The sequence below is a fragment of the Colletotrichum chrysophilum genome, assembly GCF_026319265.1.
Source record: "Colletotrichum chrysophilum strain AFK26 chromosome Unknown scaffold_64, whole genome shotgun sequence".
Taxonomy (NCBI): domain Eukaryota; kingdom Fungi; phylum Ascomycota; class Sordariomycetes; order Glomerellales; family Glomerellaceae; genus Colletotrichum; species Colletotrichum chrysophilum.
The window spans coordinates 200,728-217,586 of record NW_026517351.1 but is presented as its reverse complement, the minus strand read 5'-3'; the positions used below and the strand labels follow the sequence as shown (position 1 = coordinate 217,586).

At 54.9% G+C, this 16,859-nt stretch overlaps 3 protein-coding genes across 3 annotated transcripts; 2 read left to right on the top strand and 1 right to left on the bottom strand.

Annotated features, from left to right (window-relative positions):
- Positions 1–1,798: 1,798 nt before the first annotated feature.
- COL26b_007771 (uncharacterized protein) lies at positions 1,799–4,855 on the bottom strand (the record flags this gene model as incomplete). The annotated part of the gene is made up of 4 exons (XM_053180555.1): positions 1,799–3,206; positions 3,271–4,012; positions 4,069–4,518; positions 4,720–4,855. 4 exons carry the CDS (start codon positions 4,853–4,855, stop codon positions 1,799–1,801), a joined length of 2,736 nt encoding a protein of 911 aa, XP_053035548.1.
- Positions 4,856–11,322: 6,467 nt separating this feature from the next.
- COL26b_007770 (uncharacterized protein) lies at positions 11,323–12,989 on the top strand (the record flags this gene model as incomplete). Its single annotated transcript, XM_053180554.1, has 2 exons — positions 11,323–11,891; positions 11,945–12,989. The coding sequence occupies 2 exons, from the start codon at positions 11,323–11,325 to the stop codon at positions 12,987–12,989; spliced, it is 1,614 nt and encodes a 537-aa protein (XP_053035547.1).
- A 2,493-nt stretch (positions 12,990–15,482) lies between these two features.
- On the top strand, positions 15,483–16,066 carry COL26b_007769 (uncharacterized protein; the record flags this gene model as incomplete). The annotated part of the gene is made up of 2 exons (XM_053180553.1): positions 15,483–15,602; positions 15,695–16,066. 2 exons carry the CDS (start codon positions 15,483–15,485, stop codon positions 16,064–16,066), a joined length of 492 nt encoding a protein of 163 aa, XP_053035546.1.
- Positions 16,067–16,859: the final 793 nt, after the last annotated feature.

Sequence of the window (16,859 nt, the reverse complement as noted above, 5' to 3'; positions counted from 1 at the left end):
CGGACAGCCACAGCAAAACCATCGAAGCCCTTGGCACCATGCTTTTCTATACTACAAGATACGCAAAGCATGTCCTTGGCACCTGACACATCCTCATGCCTCGGTCAATCATTCGACGAAAGGAGGTCCCATGGCACCCTGTCCTGCTACCATTCATGGTAGTTGAAAACATGTCCCTGGTACCCAACCCACATCGACTGCACACCGGTCTCGGCACACCCGGCACCCCATTCTTTGGGATACCGAAGGCACACTCCGATTGAAAAGATCTCGTTTGATCTTGAAATCACAATTCAGCACGCATGGACTAGAATGGCTCTGGTCTTCCTGGCCGTCATCTCTGGTCTTGCAAACCTTCACAACACCACACCACTTCACAGCTGTTCTGATGGCTTCGGCCAATCTCTTCCTCACTTTCCTGAAGGGTTCATGCCCTACTACTTTCACCGGCTCATGCCCAACCCCTGATGGAAGCAAGCATGGGACTGTTTGCTCCCGTCACGTACGGACTCCCGTCATTTACGTTCGGTGTATACCGGGCTGTAACCCCTTTCAACAGCCCAAGCAACAGGAATATCACCTTGTGTGTTTTCTATTCAACTGGAGAAGCTGAGACTGGTCCTGGGTATGCCTCGCTTCCCTCTTTTCTGTCCCGGCCGACGTAAAACTGCCCAGCGCACGCTCTCTGATGCACAACGACACCTGGCATCATAGCCTGAGATCTCCCCGACCTCCAGCGACATGTCCTCGTGCTTCGTTTCATGTACATCATCTCACAACCGCAACTCCGCGTCCCGCTCTCAGTCCAGTGCCGAGAGCGGCCGCAAGCATGTTTGTGGTCATCACCGAATGGAGGGGCATTCGTCACCAAATATCAGCGTTGCGCCATGGTCAAGACAGAACAACAAAAAACTGCCTATTTGCCGGATGGCACCTTCAGTCTTGTCGACTACTCAAGTTCACTATGCTCACCCGGCCTTCGTGGCCAATTATTTGGAGGTCAGATCTGGCACCATGCCATACAAGCATGTCCTCATCAGCTTTGCATATTATCGCCTCTGTCTAACCCAGGACTTCCGGTTTAGGCGCCGGTTGCGGTAGACACCAAAGGCACCCATTCACCAAATACCTCGATCGACATGACACAAAGGAAGGGGGCGGTTATTCGTGGAGGAACAACTATTGGAAGGTTTCTCCGGCCAGTCTATAGACACTGGCAACCAAGGTTTTCGTGGCGGAGGATGCTGGCTCGCCACCAGCAGGGAGGGGAGACAGGATGCAGGTAGATGGTAGACCAGCCCGTCTATCTGAATGAATGTCTTCTTTTCCACTTAATGGTTCTCGTGATGTCGTGATCGTACTACCATGCGTGAGGACTCTGACTAATCGATTGCACACTTCCGACTTTTGGGCCATTGAGGAACTCGAGGACTCCGACAGCAACCAACGACGAACAAAACTCTTTACAAAACTTTGCAAGTTCAAGAAAATGACGATGATTGGTCTGGTTCAGTCTACATTTGACGACGACTCGGACAGTGCTGGTTGAAACCATTATCAATATCTTCAAGTACCCGGCGAAGGCGCATCGCTGCGACTACCGTCCGCATGCCAACCCAGATCTCCCCACCCGATGTTTGACTCCGTGGTATATATACACACACGCAACGCACCCATGCCCAAAAAGAAATGCCGCCTCCATAACCAGAATGTCTCCAAAGTCTTCTCCGCAACCCCAAAACTCCTACAGTGTGTTTGTGTTTGCGTTTGCGTTTTCTCTGTTATCTATACGTTACTTTCATGCTTGGGGCCAGTTGGCCGCGGGCCCGGCGGTGCCGTTCATGCCCATGTTGAGAAGGGCATCAATATCGCTCATGCCCTCGTTCTCGAGGACGTTCATCAACTCCATCTGCTGCTGTTGGCTGAGACTGCCCTGGCGCTCCTGCGACCAGTTGAAGGGCTGGCCGCTGCCGAGATGATCAAGACCGAGGCCAGGATTCTGGTGATTGAACCCGTTGACCTGGAGGGAGTCGCCGAAGAAGCTGTTGCTCATGGAGCTAAAGGCGTCGGGGTTGATGAATGGTGGTGGCGGGTTAAACCAGTCGTTGACTGGATTGTAAGACGGCAGCGGCCGTTGCGGGGGTGCTGAGGTCGGCGGCATGCCAAAGGCCGGCCCCCGCTGTCCCGGGTGCGGCGGCGGCGGTGGGGACATGTTTGTGCTGTGCTGCACCATATTCGGTGTGCCTTGTTGAAGAATAAGAGGGGATGAGTGCATTGCGGGAGTTCCCATTCCTCCCGGCGTGCTCATGGGTCCCGGTGTGCCCATTGGCCCAGGTGTGCTCATGGGTGGTGGCGAGATGGTGGAGCTTGAATTTGTTGGCGTCCCGATCGGCTGGCTCATAGGTCCGAATGACTCCGGCGGCGTCGGCAGCGCGTTGCCAATGGTACTCGGCGGCGATGAGGAAGTATAACCAGGAGTGGTTGTCGCCGGCGGAGTTGCATCGTCCGGCATGGGTGAATCAGGAGGATACGCCGAGAATCGGCGGCCCATGGAGTCGGCGGTCGGGTTGCCCCAGATAGAATTTGAGCGGAAAGTCGGCTGAGGGGGCGGGAAGCTGTTGTCCCACTGGAATGTGTTCATGGACTCCGGGGTTGCGTCGAAGACGAACCCAAATTGAGGAGGATTGTGGGGCGGGTTGACCTTAAACGTCGGGGCTGCCGAGGGTGCCGTAGATGCCGAGTTCTCTGAGCCTTGCGGCGAATCGCCGTCAAACATGGACGGGGGAGTGGTGAAGGTGCTTGAGGATTGCAAGACGGGAGTGTCTCTGGCTTCGTAGCTCTGCAAGCACGCCTTGGCAAAGATGGAGTAAAGTTGGACAGCTTGAGCAGTGCCTGGCCAGCGCTCGGTACATTGCTCGAGAATATCGAGCGTCTGGTCGCTCAGCTCTTCGACTTCTTCTCTTGTGTGAGCCTGCCGGATTTCGGGATACGAGATCGTCCACAGCAGGGTGTTGAGAGACATGTAGAGGTTCAGTAAGAAGACCCATGTGATGTCGACAGCTGCCTTCTCCATCTGCTGCTTTGAAAGGTTGATAATGTACGAAGCTCCCTCGAAGCAGATAGACGCGGCTCGAGCTGACGGCCTGGGGACTTGTGGTGACGGGCGGTAGAGGAAGATGCGCATCTGATGATATCTTCCGGTGAACCTGGGATTGTGCGATTAGTTGTGTCCGCAATGGATTTATCGTGCAATCGCGATGATAAACTTACCATGGCCTGCACCAAGCCGGGTTTTGGGGCGACGAGTCGATCCAGCCTTGAATTTCGCGCTCCATCTTGGCAAACCAAGGGTGGTTCTCATCTCTGGGTTCCTCCCGTTTCTTCTCGTACAGAACTCTCCTAATCTCGGCTTGCTCCATGCGCATCTTGAAAAAGTGCAGGGCGACAAGTTTGTTCTCGCTTGGGGGCCCCTGAAGAAGACCTTCGGAAGTGATGTACTCGTCGTCGACAGTAGCGAAGGGCTCGACGTCCATACGGTCGTCTACTTTGGAGAACCCGTTGGGTCGGCCCATGCTGTGTGCCAGGCCTGCCTCCATTGAAGTGACAATGTAGGCAAGACGACGGCGCATATCGAGGGTCAGGGGGTCTAGTAGGCCCCCCTGAGCAATGGTCTTCTCGTCGGTGAGGCCCTCTGCTTGACAGATGCGAGCTGCCAAACCGACCATGTAGTACACGGCGGTCCTCGTCGGAGTCAGCAACGAGTACTGGCCAATCAGGGCCAGACTCTGCAACGACTTGAGGTCCTTTGGACAAACGACCGCCTCAAAGTGCTCCATGGCCGCGAGGTAGTAGCTGTCTGCCAGTCCGGCGTACTGCGGATCCAGCTTCTGTAGACTGATTGCAAATACCATACGGACAATCAGATTCTTGTAGGGATCCTGGTCACCCGCGAATACGGCCTCGAGGTCTTCCAGGAACTGTTTCTCGTGCAGTGTGGGCCAGAATACTTGTGCTGTACGAGACATGCGTTAGAAGGTGAAAAGTTAGGATACGCGGCAAGGAGCTTACATCGTTGGCAGAAGACGTCCACCAGCTTGTTCGCGACAGGCCGTGTAGGCAGAGCAGCAGCTGGGTGCGCGCTGACCATTGGATAGCTCTTCTTGCGGTCCCTTGTCATGACGATTGACTGCATGCGCGTCATTCTTCTCGCGCGTACTTCTGGGATCAACTCGGATATTCTCTTTGAATCAGTGAAGAGCTTCGCGCCCTGGACAAGCAATCGGGTCATGGCAATGCCACTGCTTGGGCCCAGGTATCGAGGCGTTTCATCGGTATCGTTCAGCTTCACCAAACCACCAGGGCGCACCATGTCCTCGTCGATGTGGGAGAACTCGTCGTCTTCGTCGGTGTACTGGCGCAGTTCCGCCTCGAGGGCGCGCACCTTCTCCTGAAGCTTGATGACATAGTTGCGGTTGATCTTCTTTCCCTTGGTAGTGTCGAAATACTCGCATACGGAGCCTGCACGTTCGCACGGAAGGCAACGAGGCAGGGTCGGATCGCATCTAGTTTTGCGCTACAGAGGAGGAGAGGTCAACACGGGTCAAAGGGAAGACACTCCTGGTATCACATGGTGGGGGCCAAAACAGGGCGAGGACGGTGTACACACCTGACGGCAGCGACAGCAAGCGGTGAGAGTATGGGCAATGCGATTCGAAGGACCATCGCCGTCGTGGTCGTCGCCACGACTAGGCGGCGGACCACGGATCTGCTGGTGGTGGTAGGCGTGAGGCGGAGGCGGCGGGGGAGGATGGTGATGATAGGGCGGGTTTCGCGCCATCATGTTCATGTTGTTCATGTTGCCCAGGCCATGGCGAAAGACGGCGGCGGCATCCATCGGCCGGGCTAGTAGCTGAGGAGAATCCCCAGCTTAGATGTCGTGAAGGGTCTGAAGAAGTCGCGAGAGCCGGAAGAGGCGGTGCTGCTCTCCACGATGCTTGGGAGAAGCGAGGAAGATCTAGAGAGTCCGGGGACCAGAAAGAGAGATGCAGTTGGCGGGCGACGGCGAATGGTTCACGAGGCGGAGATGGTGGTAGATGAGGGGTTCGATCGGGTACAGGTCGAGGCAGTACGTCTCATGGTTTGACAACGGGTTCTCGTCTTTGGCCAGTGTCTCGGAAGAACGGGCTCGAAGCTATTCGCGCGAGGGGAGAGGATAAGAGGGGCGTTCTTCGTCGCGTGGACTCGGCGGTGGTCGTTTGTTTGGTCAGAGGCGTCGAGCATGGGAGACGAAAGGGACGATGAAGGTCCCACTTTGGAGGTCCAAGTCCAAGTCCAAGGACTCACTCGCAAGGTCGTCCGCCCGCACGCCCGCCGACCGCGATCCGCAGGCCAGCGGGCAGGGCAGTCACTGGCAGTCAGCTCTTACGCCAAAAAGGTACATCGACTTGGGTACCTACACCACACCTCAGCCCATGCCTTACCTTACCTTACTCCGTACTCACAGTGAGTGACGGTCGGGCGCAGTTGTCGTGCGGCGTGCATGGTTGGGGGCGCTGGCGGCAGTGGTGGTGCTAGGTGCCTGTCCTGGTGCAGGAGGCAGTGGGGCATGTGGCTGCCGGGAAAAAAAGATACCTCCGTGACAGCGATGATCACGGCGGGCCATAATGTACCTCTTGAGACGCAAATGCTGGAGAATAGCCCCCGAAGTCCACCAGAGGACGGGGTGCTGATTCGCTAATCACGGCATGTTGGAATCGGGCAAGGCGACGGGCAAGGTTCACAGGTACCAAGGGCCAGTAGGGGCGTTTCAGAACCATTGCAGTGGAGATCTTAACAGTAACATTAAGACGGGACGACAGCGCTGTTCCTTCTGGAAGAAAAAAGGGACGGCTGTCCTTGGCCTGGCACCTGGCCTTGACGGGAGACGTTGGACGCTGGAACAGTAGCACTGCGCACGGCAGGTGGGCGGGACTCCATTTGAAGTGCAATGTAGGTATCCGTATCGAACTTTGACACTGTACATGCATACATAGTACGGGCGCTGGCTGTCAGTCTGTCAGTCAGTCTCTTCTCGTCAAGTAGGTACCTTACTTGACCCTACCAAGGTAAGTTGTGGGTGAAAAACGGAGTCGAACAAGACGCCGCCGCCCCCAGGGAACATTCCATAGAGTGCCTATCAGTGATCACAGATTAATGTGGACAATATGCACTACTCCGGATGGTACAAGCGCCACCGGTAGCCCTACCCAGGGGGCTCTTCCCTGGAGCTTGGAAGATGGGATATTGCCAAGGGAGGGAAGGCCCAAGGACGGACATTTTGTGGAAAGGCATCTGCGAATCCAGGGTGGCATGAAGGTGTTTGGGGCTGCTCTCACAGGCTCACAATAGCCAGAGAAGAGAGAAGGAGGGAACATCCATGAGCAACTTACCCGAGAGTTGTGTCTACTTCGGTTCGGTAAAGACCAGACAGAGAGATCCATGGATGGTAATCAAGTTTGCGGCGCTCGGAAGAACACCTCAGAAATGGAAAGCAGCTTCCCCCGTTTCCCCCCCTTTCCTCCTGCGGCCGCCTTACTCGAGTCGAAGTTGCCATTTGGAGAGCTCCTGCTCCTGCTCCTGGCTGTGCCTGTGCCTGTGCCTGTGCTTGTGCTTTCCATCTTGACGGGATCATGCTCCTGCTGCTCCTGCTGCTCCTGCTTCTGCACCTGCTGGCTGCCCTAGGAAGCGGCAGGCCTGGCCCCACCTTTTCCTTCCTCAGTGCGTTCTTTCTTTCCATTGCCCGCGTTCCCGACCATCCGAAGTTCTGATTCGCCGTGTGTCTCCACGCAGACCCCACATCCCTGGGCCACCTCTTGCAGCAGGTGCAGCACACTGTCTGAGCGAGCTCCTGTTCTTTCCACGGCGACACAGACTTGAGAACGGGAAGGAACACTGAAGCAGATGCGACTCGGGAAAGGAGGCAGGAGAGGAAAGCGAAGCAGATGCGGGAAACAGGAGACGGGACACACGCAGTCGCATCACCTCCTGAGTCCTGGCAATCACCTGTCCTTTCGCACACGTGCAAGTCCAGGTCCAAGTGCGAGCTGTGACTGACTAACCAACTGGGCAGTCAGTCCAAGGTACCTACCTACCTTACGCAGTACCGCGACACGACACGACACGACACGACTCACCTGCTTTTGCAGCCCTTGGTCATTTCCCTCAGCAGCAACCCTTTATCGGTGATTCGGTGCTGCTGCTGCTGCTGCTGCCTCCATGCGCGATCGGCCTGGCGGATAACCGAGCCGGCAGAATTTCCCCATGTTTTTCATTCTGCCCTCGTCCTCGTCCCAGGCTCGCCAGGCCAGGCCATGCCATGCCATGCCATACCATACCATTCCGCGCCATGCCCACGTCCAGGCCCAGGCCTCGTCACATCATCCGAGCCGAGAGTCAACCATCGATCGTCCAGATCGCGACCGCTCAACACACAGACGACAATTTATTGTTATTTTTGAACAACAGCACGAATCAATCAAGAGAAACAAGTCCAAACAGACATGGCACGATACGATGGAAAACATCAACGGCCGAAAGTGCCGCTCATGACGGAGCCATGACTAAACGACCCTCGACCCTCGCCCTCCCCACGTCCACATCACACCGCTGTCTGTCCATCACAACGCTCCTTGCTCGATTGCCCTCGCGGCTCTGTCCCTCTACCCCGCCCTAAACCTCATTTCGAAGGATTCCCGGCGCTGAGCAAGCCTCTTCTGGACAAGCCCTGCATCGATCTCTGTTAGCGCTACCACGAACCCAACTGCCTGACGCATGCGCTTCATGCTTTGGCATTCGCCGGTCTGGACTGCACTCAATTTTCAGTTTTTCAGAACGCCCTGCGCTGTTCGGTGTACGAATAGTACTTCGTACGGACGGACCGGACTGCGCTTGTCACTTTTGACAGCCATCCATACTCGTCCATCAAGGCCCTGAGTAGTATCATCCATGCTAACGCAGCACTACGCACTTTATTCAATATCGCGATCACCATCGTCTGTCAATGCCGCTCCAGTTTATCACAGAAATAAACAGCGAAGCTGTCAGAATTTTTCGCCTTGTGGGACACCAAGCAGCGAAGGGCCCTGCATCACGCAACCCAGGAACGCAAACGATACCCTCGCAACTCAGCTCCTAGAATTCTGCTGGAATGGACCCCTTCGACCCCTTCCTTTTCAGAGCGGGGGAAGGGGATCCCACGGCCCTTCTTTTGCTTCTCCCAGACTCCCACTTCTTCTGCCATCCAGTCTCGGCGAGGGGAATTTGCTCCATGCCCACGGCACCGCACCGGCAACGCACCGCACCGCACCTTCAGATTGTCTCATCGAACCTGCACGAAGAAAAATATCACCTTGTTTGACCTGCCATGCGGCGCGTGGCTGTCTGGCTCTGGTCTGGCCTCTCCACCGCCACGGATGGCGCAAACTGAGTCACTTCGCCCTTCGCCGCTGGTTTATTGTTCGTCTGCCGATGAATGAGCCGCTACTCTTATCTACACATTCGCGAGCTCCACGTACCCTCGCGTCTGCGTCTGCGCCTGCGCCTACGTCTACAGTACGTACGTCCGCGCCTGCGTCCGCGTCCATTGTGCCCTGGTCTCCGGTCTCCGTCCCCCGTCTTGCTCGTCCCGAGTCACCTGTGGGCGCTATTCCCGATTTGGTGATTCGCACCCAGGTACCTTGGCACTCAGCGCCAGAGACGAGAACACCTAAACCCCAGCAGGCACTGAACATTTGACGGAGTCCGATGTACCCGCCGTACTTTGAACGACGCTCGCTCTCGTCTATCTCAAAAATGGCTTCCAAGGTCAAAAGGGAACAACAGGGGATGCCAGACGGTGGCCCCGAGCCGAGAAACGCTGAAGACGGTGCCTGAGTTTGCGGCATCCCGCAGTGTCGATGCTGTGCATCGCGCAAGACGGCAAGTCATCTGATCAACGAAAAGAAGCGTGGGGCCAGCCAGAGGGACTCGCGCCATCAAAACGCCTCTGTTGGCCCAACATGTGCCTATCACAGCCCTCGACAGCCGACATGGACGGTCTCGGTCAAGGTCAAGGACTCCAAGGTCGCGCCCAACTGACAGGGAGGCCGTCTTGGATGTGAGACGGGCCCGAGCAGAACCTTATCACCACGACAGGCACCCTCCTTTCTGCTGCAGGACGTCTTCTGATTGATTCTGCGATGCTTCCTCGCCTTCTCAAGGTTGTCGTGTGTTGCCCTGAGCGATAGTTCGTCTGCTATTTTTGACCCCAAACTACTGCGTATTGCGTTTATCGGCTTGAAATTACGTCGTATGCCTCGATGAAATCTTCCATGTCGGCGCTCCCGACGGGCACATCCGCGCACAAGACTTGCCAAAAAGTCAGAACCCCGGCATGATGCAGGCCAATTTTCGACGTTCAGCAGGACGTGAGTGGCAGTGGCCCAGGGGAAGGGACCCGGGGCGGGCTTTATCTTGGGAAAAAGAGGGCAAGGGGCAGGGGAGGCTTGCAAGCGTCGTCGTCAAGTCACTTTGTACCTCCCTGCCCCAGCACGGAGCAGCTCTGGTGGTGCTTTCCAGGGCACTGAGTGCTGAGTATCCCGCAGGTACATCCGTACATACAAAGTAGGTATGTGAACGGAGCCCAGGCGGGGTAAAGACGGTGTTGCAACAACCTGGCAGTCGCACAAGAGAGGGGAAGAGTCGTGTCGAACTCGACTGTGCCGTCGATCCCTCCTCTCCAAAGCCCAAGACCAGACCTACCTCGAGACTTGTGCCGTTGCTTGCGACCAGTACCACCCCGCGGAATACCGATTTGCGAATTCCGTGTCTTCTTGCAGTCTACATCCCCCTAACTTCGCAGACGGTATACGAATACGTACAAAGGGACAGACAGGCAGGCGGCACTGCTGCTATCTATTACCCATCCGCTTGCAAGGGCCCGAGGTGAACGACTCGCGCGCCGTCTCGTCTGGAGCGGCTGACCTGGAGCTCAACCCCCTCGCTCTCGCACTCCTGCTGCGCTTCGTCACGCATCTGCTGCACTTCTGCGCTGCAGATCACTCCCTGACTGCGAGATACCTACCAACGCTTCGTGCTGCTTCCCAACAGCCGCAAAGCTTCTAGCCGCCTCTTAATCGCATCACCACTGCAACAGTGACCTACCTGCCGGACGCATCCAAGCAGTTTAAGCTTCAGCTCCAGCTCCAGAACCATCCGACAGCCGACGCGCCACTGCAGCATACGCGCGACCTGGCGCTTGCAATCTGACGACCTGTTCACTACCGGGCTCCGGGCTCTGCTACCCACGCTGCAGCCTTGTCTGGACCTCCAAAGTCCGACGACAAACCCGGCCTTCTGCCCGCTTACGTTCATCTCGTCCCGACTTCATCATCTTTGCTCACCCCGGCCCCTTTCCCAACGTTAATCACCGACGTCATACTAGATATATCTGGCACCGCCCTTATCGCCATTCATTCCGTCTGCAGCTCTCCGGAGGTCGATATCATAACCGCGTGGGTAACTCAACGGCTTGCAGTCGACAAATATCTCTGTAGTGCGGCGTCGAGGCACGGCACCTCGCACCCCGTCGCATCTCATCGCCCCCAATGCCGCGATCAAGTTTCTCAGATAACCCGTTGTTGCGGGTGTCGCGGCCCGTCTCAGCGTGTTCGCGATGTGAGTACCATGTTCGCGCGGCTGACTGCTTCTACCTCATGCAGAGCTAACATTGCCCCACAGGTCGAGCCGCAAAGGTCAAGGTACATTGGATCCTCCTCAGCTGCCCAGCCTGACGTATCAAAGAGGAAATGCTGATGAATAGGTTTGCTATTCTAGTGTGATGGCAAGCTCCCAGCTTGCACCGCCTGTGAGAAGGCTGGCCGTGAGAATGAGTGCTCCAGTGCTAATGACCAGTTTGCCCGAGGCAAAGAGAGGAGGTACGCTCTTCAGAGAGCCTTCATCAAGGCATAGATCGCTGATGAATCGCAGCTACGTCGCCGCATTGGAACTGCGAATCGAGAAGTTGGAGAAGCGCTTAAAGTTCGCTCAAAATCGGAAGGCTTCGGTCAGCAATCATATTAACGACGAAGCTGCTCCTCCGGCCGATCGCAAAGACTCATTAGCCAACATCCGAGCTGCCATCCACCGAAAAGCCGCACGTAGTAGAGAAGAGTCTGATGTCAACGCCCTTGTATCCGATTTTGGCTTTCTGTAAGATGGTCCCATAGCTCTGCTTCGTCTTCCTCACTGACACCTGACAGCTCGGTCAACGCAACAACCCGTGACTTTGAGCCATCCCTCAGCAACATGACGTTTGCTCGCTTGGTGTTGGCGGCAGCGACTAACGACAAAGTTCCTGATCCGACGGAAGACAGTTTCCCAACGAGAACGGACGCCGCGGCCACCATCGACTACTACATGAACAACGTTCATGCCCTGTTTCCCTGCTTCCCCAGGGACCATGTTTTTAACGTTTTGGACGCGTTCTATCAACAAGACGAGAGAGTGAAAGAAAAGCTTCAGGACTCCGACTACTGGTTGCTGTACATGGTCCTGGCCATCGGCTACTCCGCCCGAAGCAGAAACAAAGACGACGAGTGCTATCGCCGTGGCCTTGACTTTGTCGCTCGAGCATTGCCGTTTGCCGATAAGGCGCTGATGCCCGGTTACCCAACACAAATCTCATCCCTCATTCTCTTCACGCAGTACTCCATGCTGGATCCGGCTCACTTTGACAGCTGGTATCTCATTGGGTTCGCAAGCAGGGCAGTAGTTGATTTGGGATTTCACCAGGACCCGCCTCAGCTGCAGGTTCCCGACAAAAACGCCCAAGATTTAAGAAGGAGAATGTTTTACTGTGTGTACGCGCTTGACAGGTTTGTTTTTCCTCCATTTTGTTCTTTGTAATACTTTCTGACATTGAGCGTAGAACAATCAGTATGAGCCGCGCCCGATCGTTCTCGTTCACAGACGATTCAGTGAACGTAGAGTACCCAAGCCCCTCGGCACCACCATCCGGGGCCATCACTGGAACTCAGTCTGCCGATCCGGCGCTGCTTCTGTTCCAGCTCAGACGCGTTCAGTCGGAGTGGTATCAAACCCTGCACCAGGGAGACTCAGCGCCGCTCCCCGATCCTGCTTCTTTCATCTGGCAAATGTGCCTCGAGATGAGAGAGTGGCACGAAAACCTGCCCGAGAAGGACAGTCTTCCGGCTGGCATTCGGGAGCTATTTGAGCTGGAGCTGAGGCATAGTTACGTCTATTGCCTCGCGCCTAGTGATCGCTCTCCTCACCTGACCGACTACGCCCGAAAGCTGATCTTCGAACACGCGATTGCATACATGAACACCATTCATGCTGTCGCCCATAACTCCGTCAACCCGGCTTTCTATACCTCCCTAGATGCGCTCAAGGTCTATTTCGTGGCAATGCAGTTCTTCACTGTCTTCAGCGCCGCCCGCGAACTTCTGCTCTCTGAACAGCGCATCATACCGCCCATCACACGCCCAGGGACAGCACCTCCTCCTCCTTTACCACACCGTCAAATGGGTGGCGAGGATAACGTAGACAGAAGCATACGATGTTTACAGCAAGTTGTGGAGACGCTCGGGAAGTTCTCCGAGAGGTTTGATATCGCTTCATCTTTGAAGGATGGGTTTGAAAGCATATCATCGGAATTGTTCTCGTGGCTGCAGGTCCGACGACAAATGAGAGATCAGCAACCGCAACAGCAGCACCATCAACATCAGCAGCACCAACAGATGCCTCCCGGCCCGTCGCCGCCGCAGCCTCAACATCCTACTCACCCACCTCACCCTCATCCGCAGGTGCTCATGACACACCCGCAAATGCAGATCCCGGGCATGATGCCACAGCCTGGGCAACAGCCAATGATGCAGTACAGATGGGTTGGTGATGGCTCGGGTCAGATGATGCCTGGGGGCCAGCCTGGCCCAGGCGGCCCCCCTAGATGAGATATTGAGTTAGACTGGTAGTGATTGCGTCGGCGCGTAGGTTAGAAAAGTACACCGGGACACCCTGTATTCTTAGATTATGAGGAAATGCTTAAAGGACTTTGAGATCAAGTTACCGTCGCTGACTTTGACGCATGGCTGCGGGCTACACGCTTCTCTCTAGGCCTGTGTCTGATATCCTCTAGCTCCCCCTGTCGATGGCTCTCTCTCCGGCCTTCCCCTTGCGACCAGTTCTATAGCCCTCTGGGCGATGTGACTAACTTGAGCCTTCTGGTTGTATCTTTCCTAGCTCTCTGCCTGGGCCCAATGGCTGACCTGGACCCTCTATATAGTTAAACATCTCAAAATCTGCAATATCTAGAATGTCAATAGGAGATCCTTCCTCTGTCAATACGTTGAAATTAAATAAATCGGGGGACTGTGCGTTGTCTGGGAAATTCTCGTCTTCGGTTTGGAAATGTTGAGCACAAGGTTGCAGCTCGCCATATGGATGAGGTCTCTGGTCGTCATCATCTTGTGTCGAAAGATCTACCGTAGACGCATAAGGTTGTGGATTAGCCATCAACCCCTGGTCGCTAGGATGACAATTGGCTTCAGCCCCCTCTGAGTACCCGAGTAGGTACTGGTTGAGTGCAGTCTCTGCGGTGGACATCAACCCTCGGTTGCTGCGAAGCCATTGGTCGAACGCGTGTATGAACGGTATCTCGTCGGCGGCGGACGCCAGATGAGCTAGAATGAGGGAAATCAGAAAGTTTCTCAACCCATGGCCAGGGGGAAGGACATTACCCTTCTCTGGGAGGACCTTTGGTCTCTTTTGTAGACCCAGGATGACTACAGTATCCCACCACTTTTCTCGCATATCATTTTCATCCAGGACAGAGCCCTTTCTGGGCAATGAATCCGTCCAGGCCTTCCAGGCGTTGTACTTTGTCCGGTTGAGAACCGGTGCTATTCTTTTCCCATCGTTGGCGAGGTCTGGGGCATGCTGGCGTCGTAAATGTTCACTGTGAGGTATAGGTTATTTCGGCTGTCTCAGTCAGGGACTATGAGAAGACGTACTTGAGCTTCTGGGGCGATGAATACCCCGGTCCATGACAGGAAGCCACTCTACCCTTGTAACTGCCAGAGCCGAACAGCATAACTGGGCAATGCATGTTCTTGCGATGAGCTTGGAAGCCTGTTGTAGCTCGAAACTCCTCGTAAAGAGTGACAAAGACGGAGAAGGAATCAAGCTCCAGTCGTCTATTACCACCGTTATTCCGCCCGGCCATGTTGATCGGCAAGTCTCGGTTCGATGTAAGACACAGTTTAGCGACCCCAGAATTGTAGGCTTTGTCGTGATAGGTGCTTGATCGATGGCGGAGCCCTGGCGCGAAGTGAGGGGCAACAATCGCTCCAAGATGGTATACTTAGTATTGGGCGTGCATTGCTGACTTAGTTCTGAGTGGAGATGCCGGATAACTCCCTCGAGTACTAGCAACTGAGGCTCACCTGCCCCAGTGACCTGGTCAGAATCGAGTACACATGAGTTCGGAGGTTGGATAACATACCTGCCTACTGCCGGACCAGAGCGCATTGTGGAGGAGATCCTCGCAAACAGAAAGGCGCTTTAGGTTGTCTATTAAATGGTAAATAAGGTGGCCAGGAGGAGGCTGGAGCTGCACATTCGCGGACGGCCGAGAGCAGCGGGTGTGGCTGTGGTCCCGGTTCGGTGAGCAAGCCTTCTTCTACTTTCAAACTGGTGGTATCAAGTGCGTTGACCTACGTCAGCAAGCATACAGGCGGTTTCGATGAATGCCAGTCGTTCATTGCTTTTGTGGCTGATGTGTGCGCCAACCATAGATGGCAGCTGAGTTGGGTGGTGTTCGCAGGCAGGCCGTCGCGACAGGGTGGTGTCCACATGGAGTCAGGCTGCATCTGAAGTGCCCAATCAACAGCCCGCAGAGAAAGCCTCATGAAATGGGATTCTGGTAATGATAGAAAAGATGGAAAGTGGAAGCCCGTTTCGGCTAGCTGAATAATCTAGTTGGACGCAACGTTTGTCAAAAATGCACTTTCAAAATGGTTTGGCAAGACGGTCGGATATAAACGTTAAGCCATGCCTAGGGAGTAGTGACCTCTTGCCAGGCAAATCATATTCGCCGTGGGTTGGTCCCAGTTGCGACGATGTGCTGGTATCGACAGCATCACTTAGAGATTGAGCAACAGTTGACTTGCGATGGCGCTCCAATTTAAGGGCTCGCATATCCTACCTCTCATCTACAAATCCACGACTCGGGTACCTTCAACTGTCAAGTCTTGCACCAAGCGGATGACCACAAGTAATCGCTTTGCCCTCATTTCATCATGCCACTCATCAACAATACGGACGATGTGGCGCTCGACCCCGTTCCACTTACGTTTCAAGCCCTTCCCGTGATCGTCGCCGGAAAGCATGATACATTCTGGCTATTTCATCTACGTATCAGACGCCTACAGACGATTGAGGAGACAATGGATCAAATACATCAGTTCTTCAACACCACCGACTACCGTAATAGCCCGGCTATTCCCCGTGGGCGTTTCTCAAACCTATTCCTCAAGACATCCATCCGCAGGGCAGAAATCTCGAGGGTAAGTCCGGCCTCTTGTGTCGCCTGACTGGTGGATACTTCAACAGTTGGAACGAGGGCACATCGTGGCGTAGACTGTGCTGACGACCATAGGTTGATGTCTCGAATGGGGATCCTGAAGCTGCGACTTTGCCCCGAAAGGTTACGATCACTGCAGACGAGTATTCCCCTGACCTCACGGCATTCTTCCGACGCCCTTCTCTCAGCAAGTACTGTGACCGTTTTGCCAATCGCTACCCAGATGTCCTTTGTGACGCCGCGCAGACGAAGTTCATCTTGATCCACTACGAGATGAGCAAGACGGCGGTTGGAATTGCTGCGGGGCTGGTGGTTGTCTTCTGGTTGCTTATCAGTGCCCTCATTGGTGTTGTACGAAAGAGACTGGAGACCGGAGTGACGGTCGCTGGTGTTGGAATTGGAGTCATGGCCTTGTTTGTGGCTGTCATCAAGGGAGTCCAGAAGTAGGTTGCCTCGCAAGGATGCGTCGCTGGTTGGAGGACTTGGTAGATTGTCGACGGTGCTGTTCTTTTCTGATACCTTCCTGTACTTACCGAAACTGTTCATATCGACGTGTGAAAGATACACTGGGCAACTGACAACTTACATAACAACAAAATGAACTTGCGCATGTCTGTTTTGGTTACGTAGCTACTTCATGGGTGCAGGCAGCCTCGAGTCCAGCTTTCGATGTGAATCCGCTGTCTATACGAAAGATCAATGAGGAGAGATTGATAGCCATGTTATCCTAGAGTAGGTTCCTGGACCATGGGACGTCGAGTTGAAAGCCGTGGATTACCGGACGCCGGCACGGCACCCGGATGTGTCAACGGGTAAAAGGCGGGGCACCGATGCTGCTGATCCACATGTCACTTCCAGTGTCCCCGGCTCAGCGCACTGATGCCTGTCACCTGAGTCAGCACGTGACTCATTATCGGCCCCTCGATAGGTACCTCGATGGAAAGAGCAAATCAATCATCTCCAGGAATGACTTACAAAGGAATTTTGCTGCCGAGGACTCACGAAACCGCCGAGGATTGGGGCGTCAATCAACATCTTCACAGTACACGCAACGACACCAGCATGCTTTATCCGAAATAACTAAGATTGCTACCATGAGCTCAATATCAATTGGTCAATAATTCCCCACCATCAGCGTCTCTCGCGTCTCGAGTCTGTGCCGTGTGCTTTGGGGGTTCGACGACAACCTTTTGCGATTCGACGTAGCAGCACGTTGCAGACCGGACAAACCTCTTCTCTA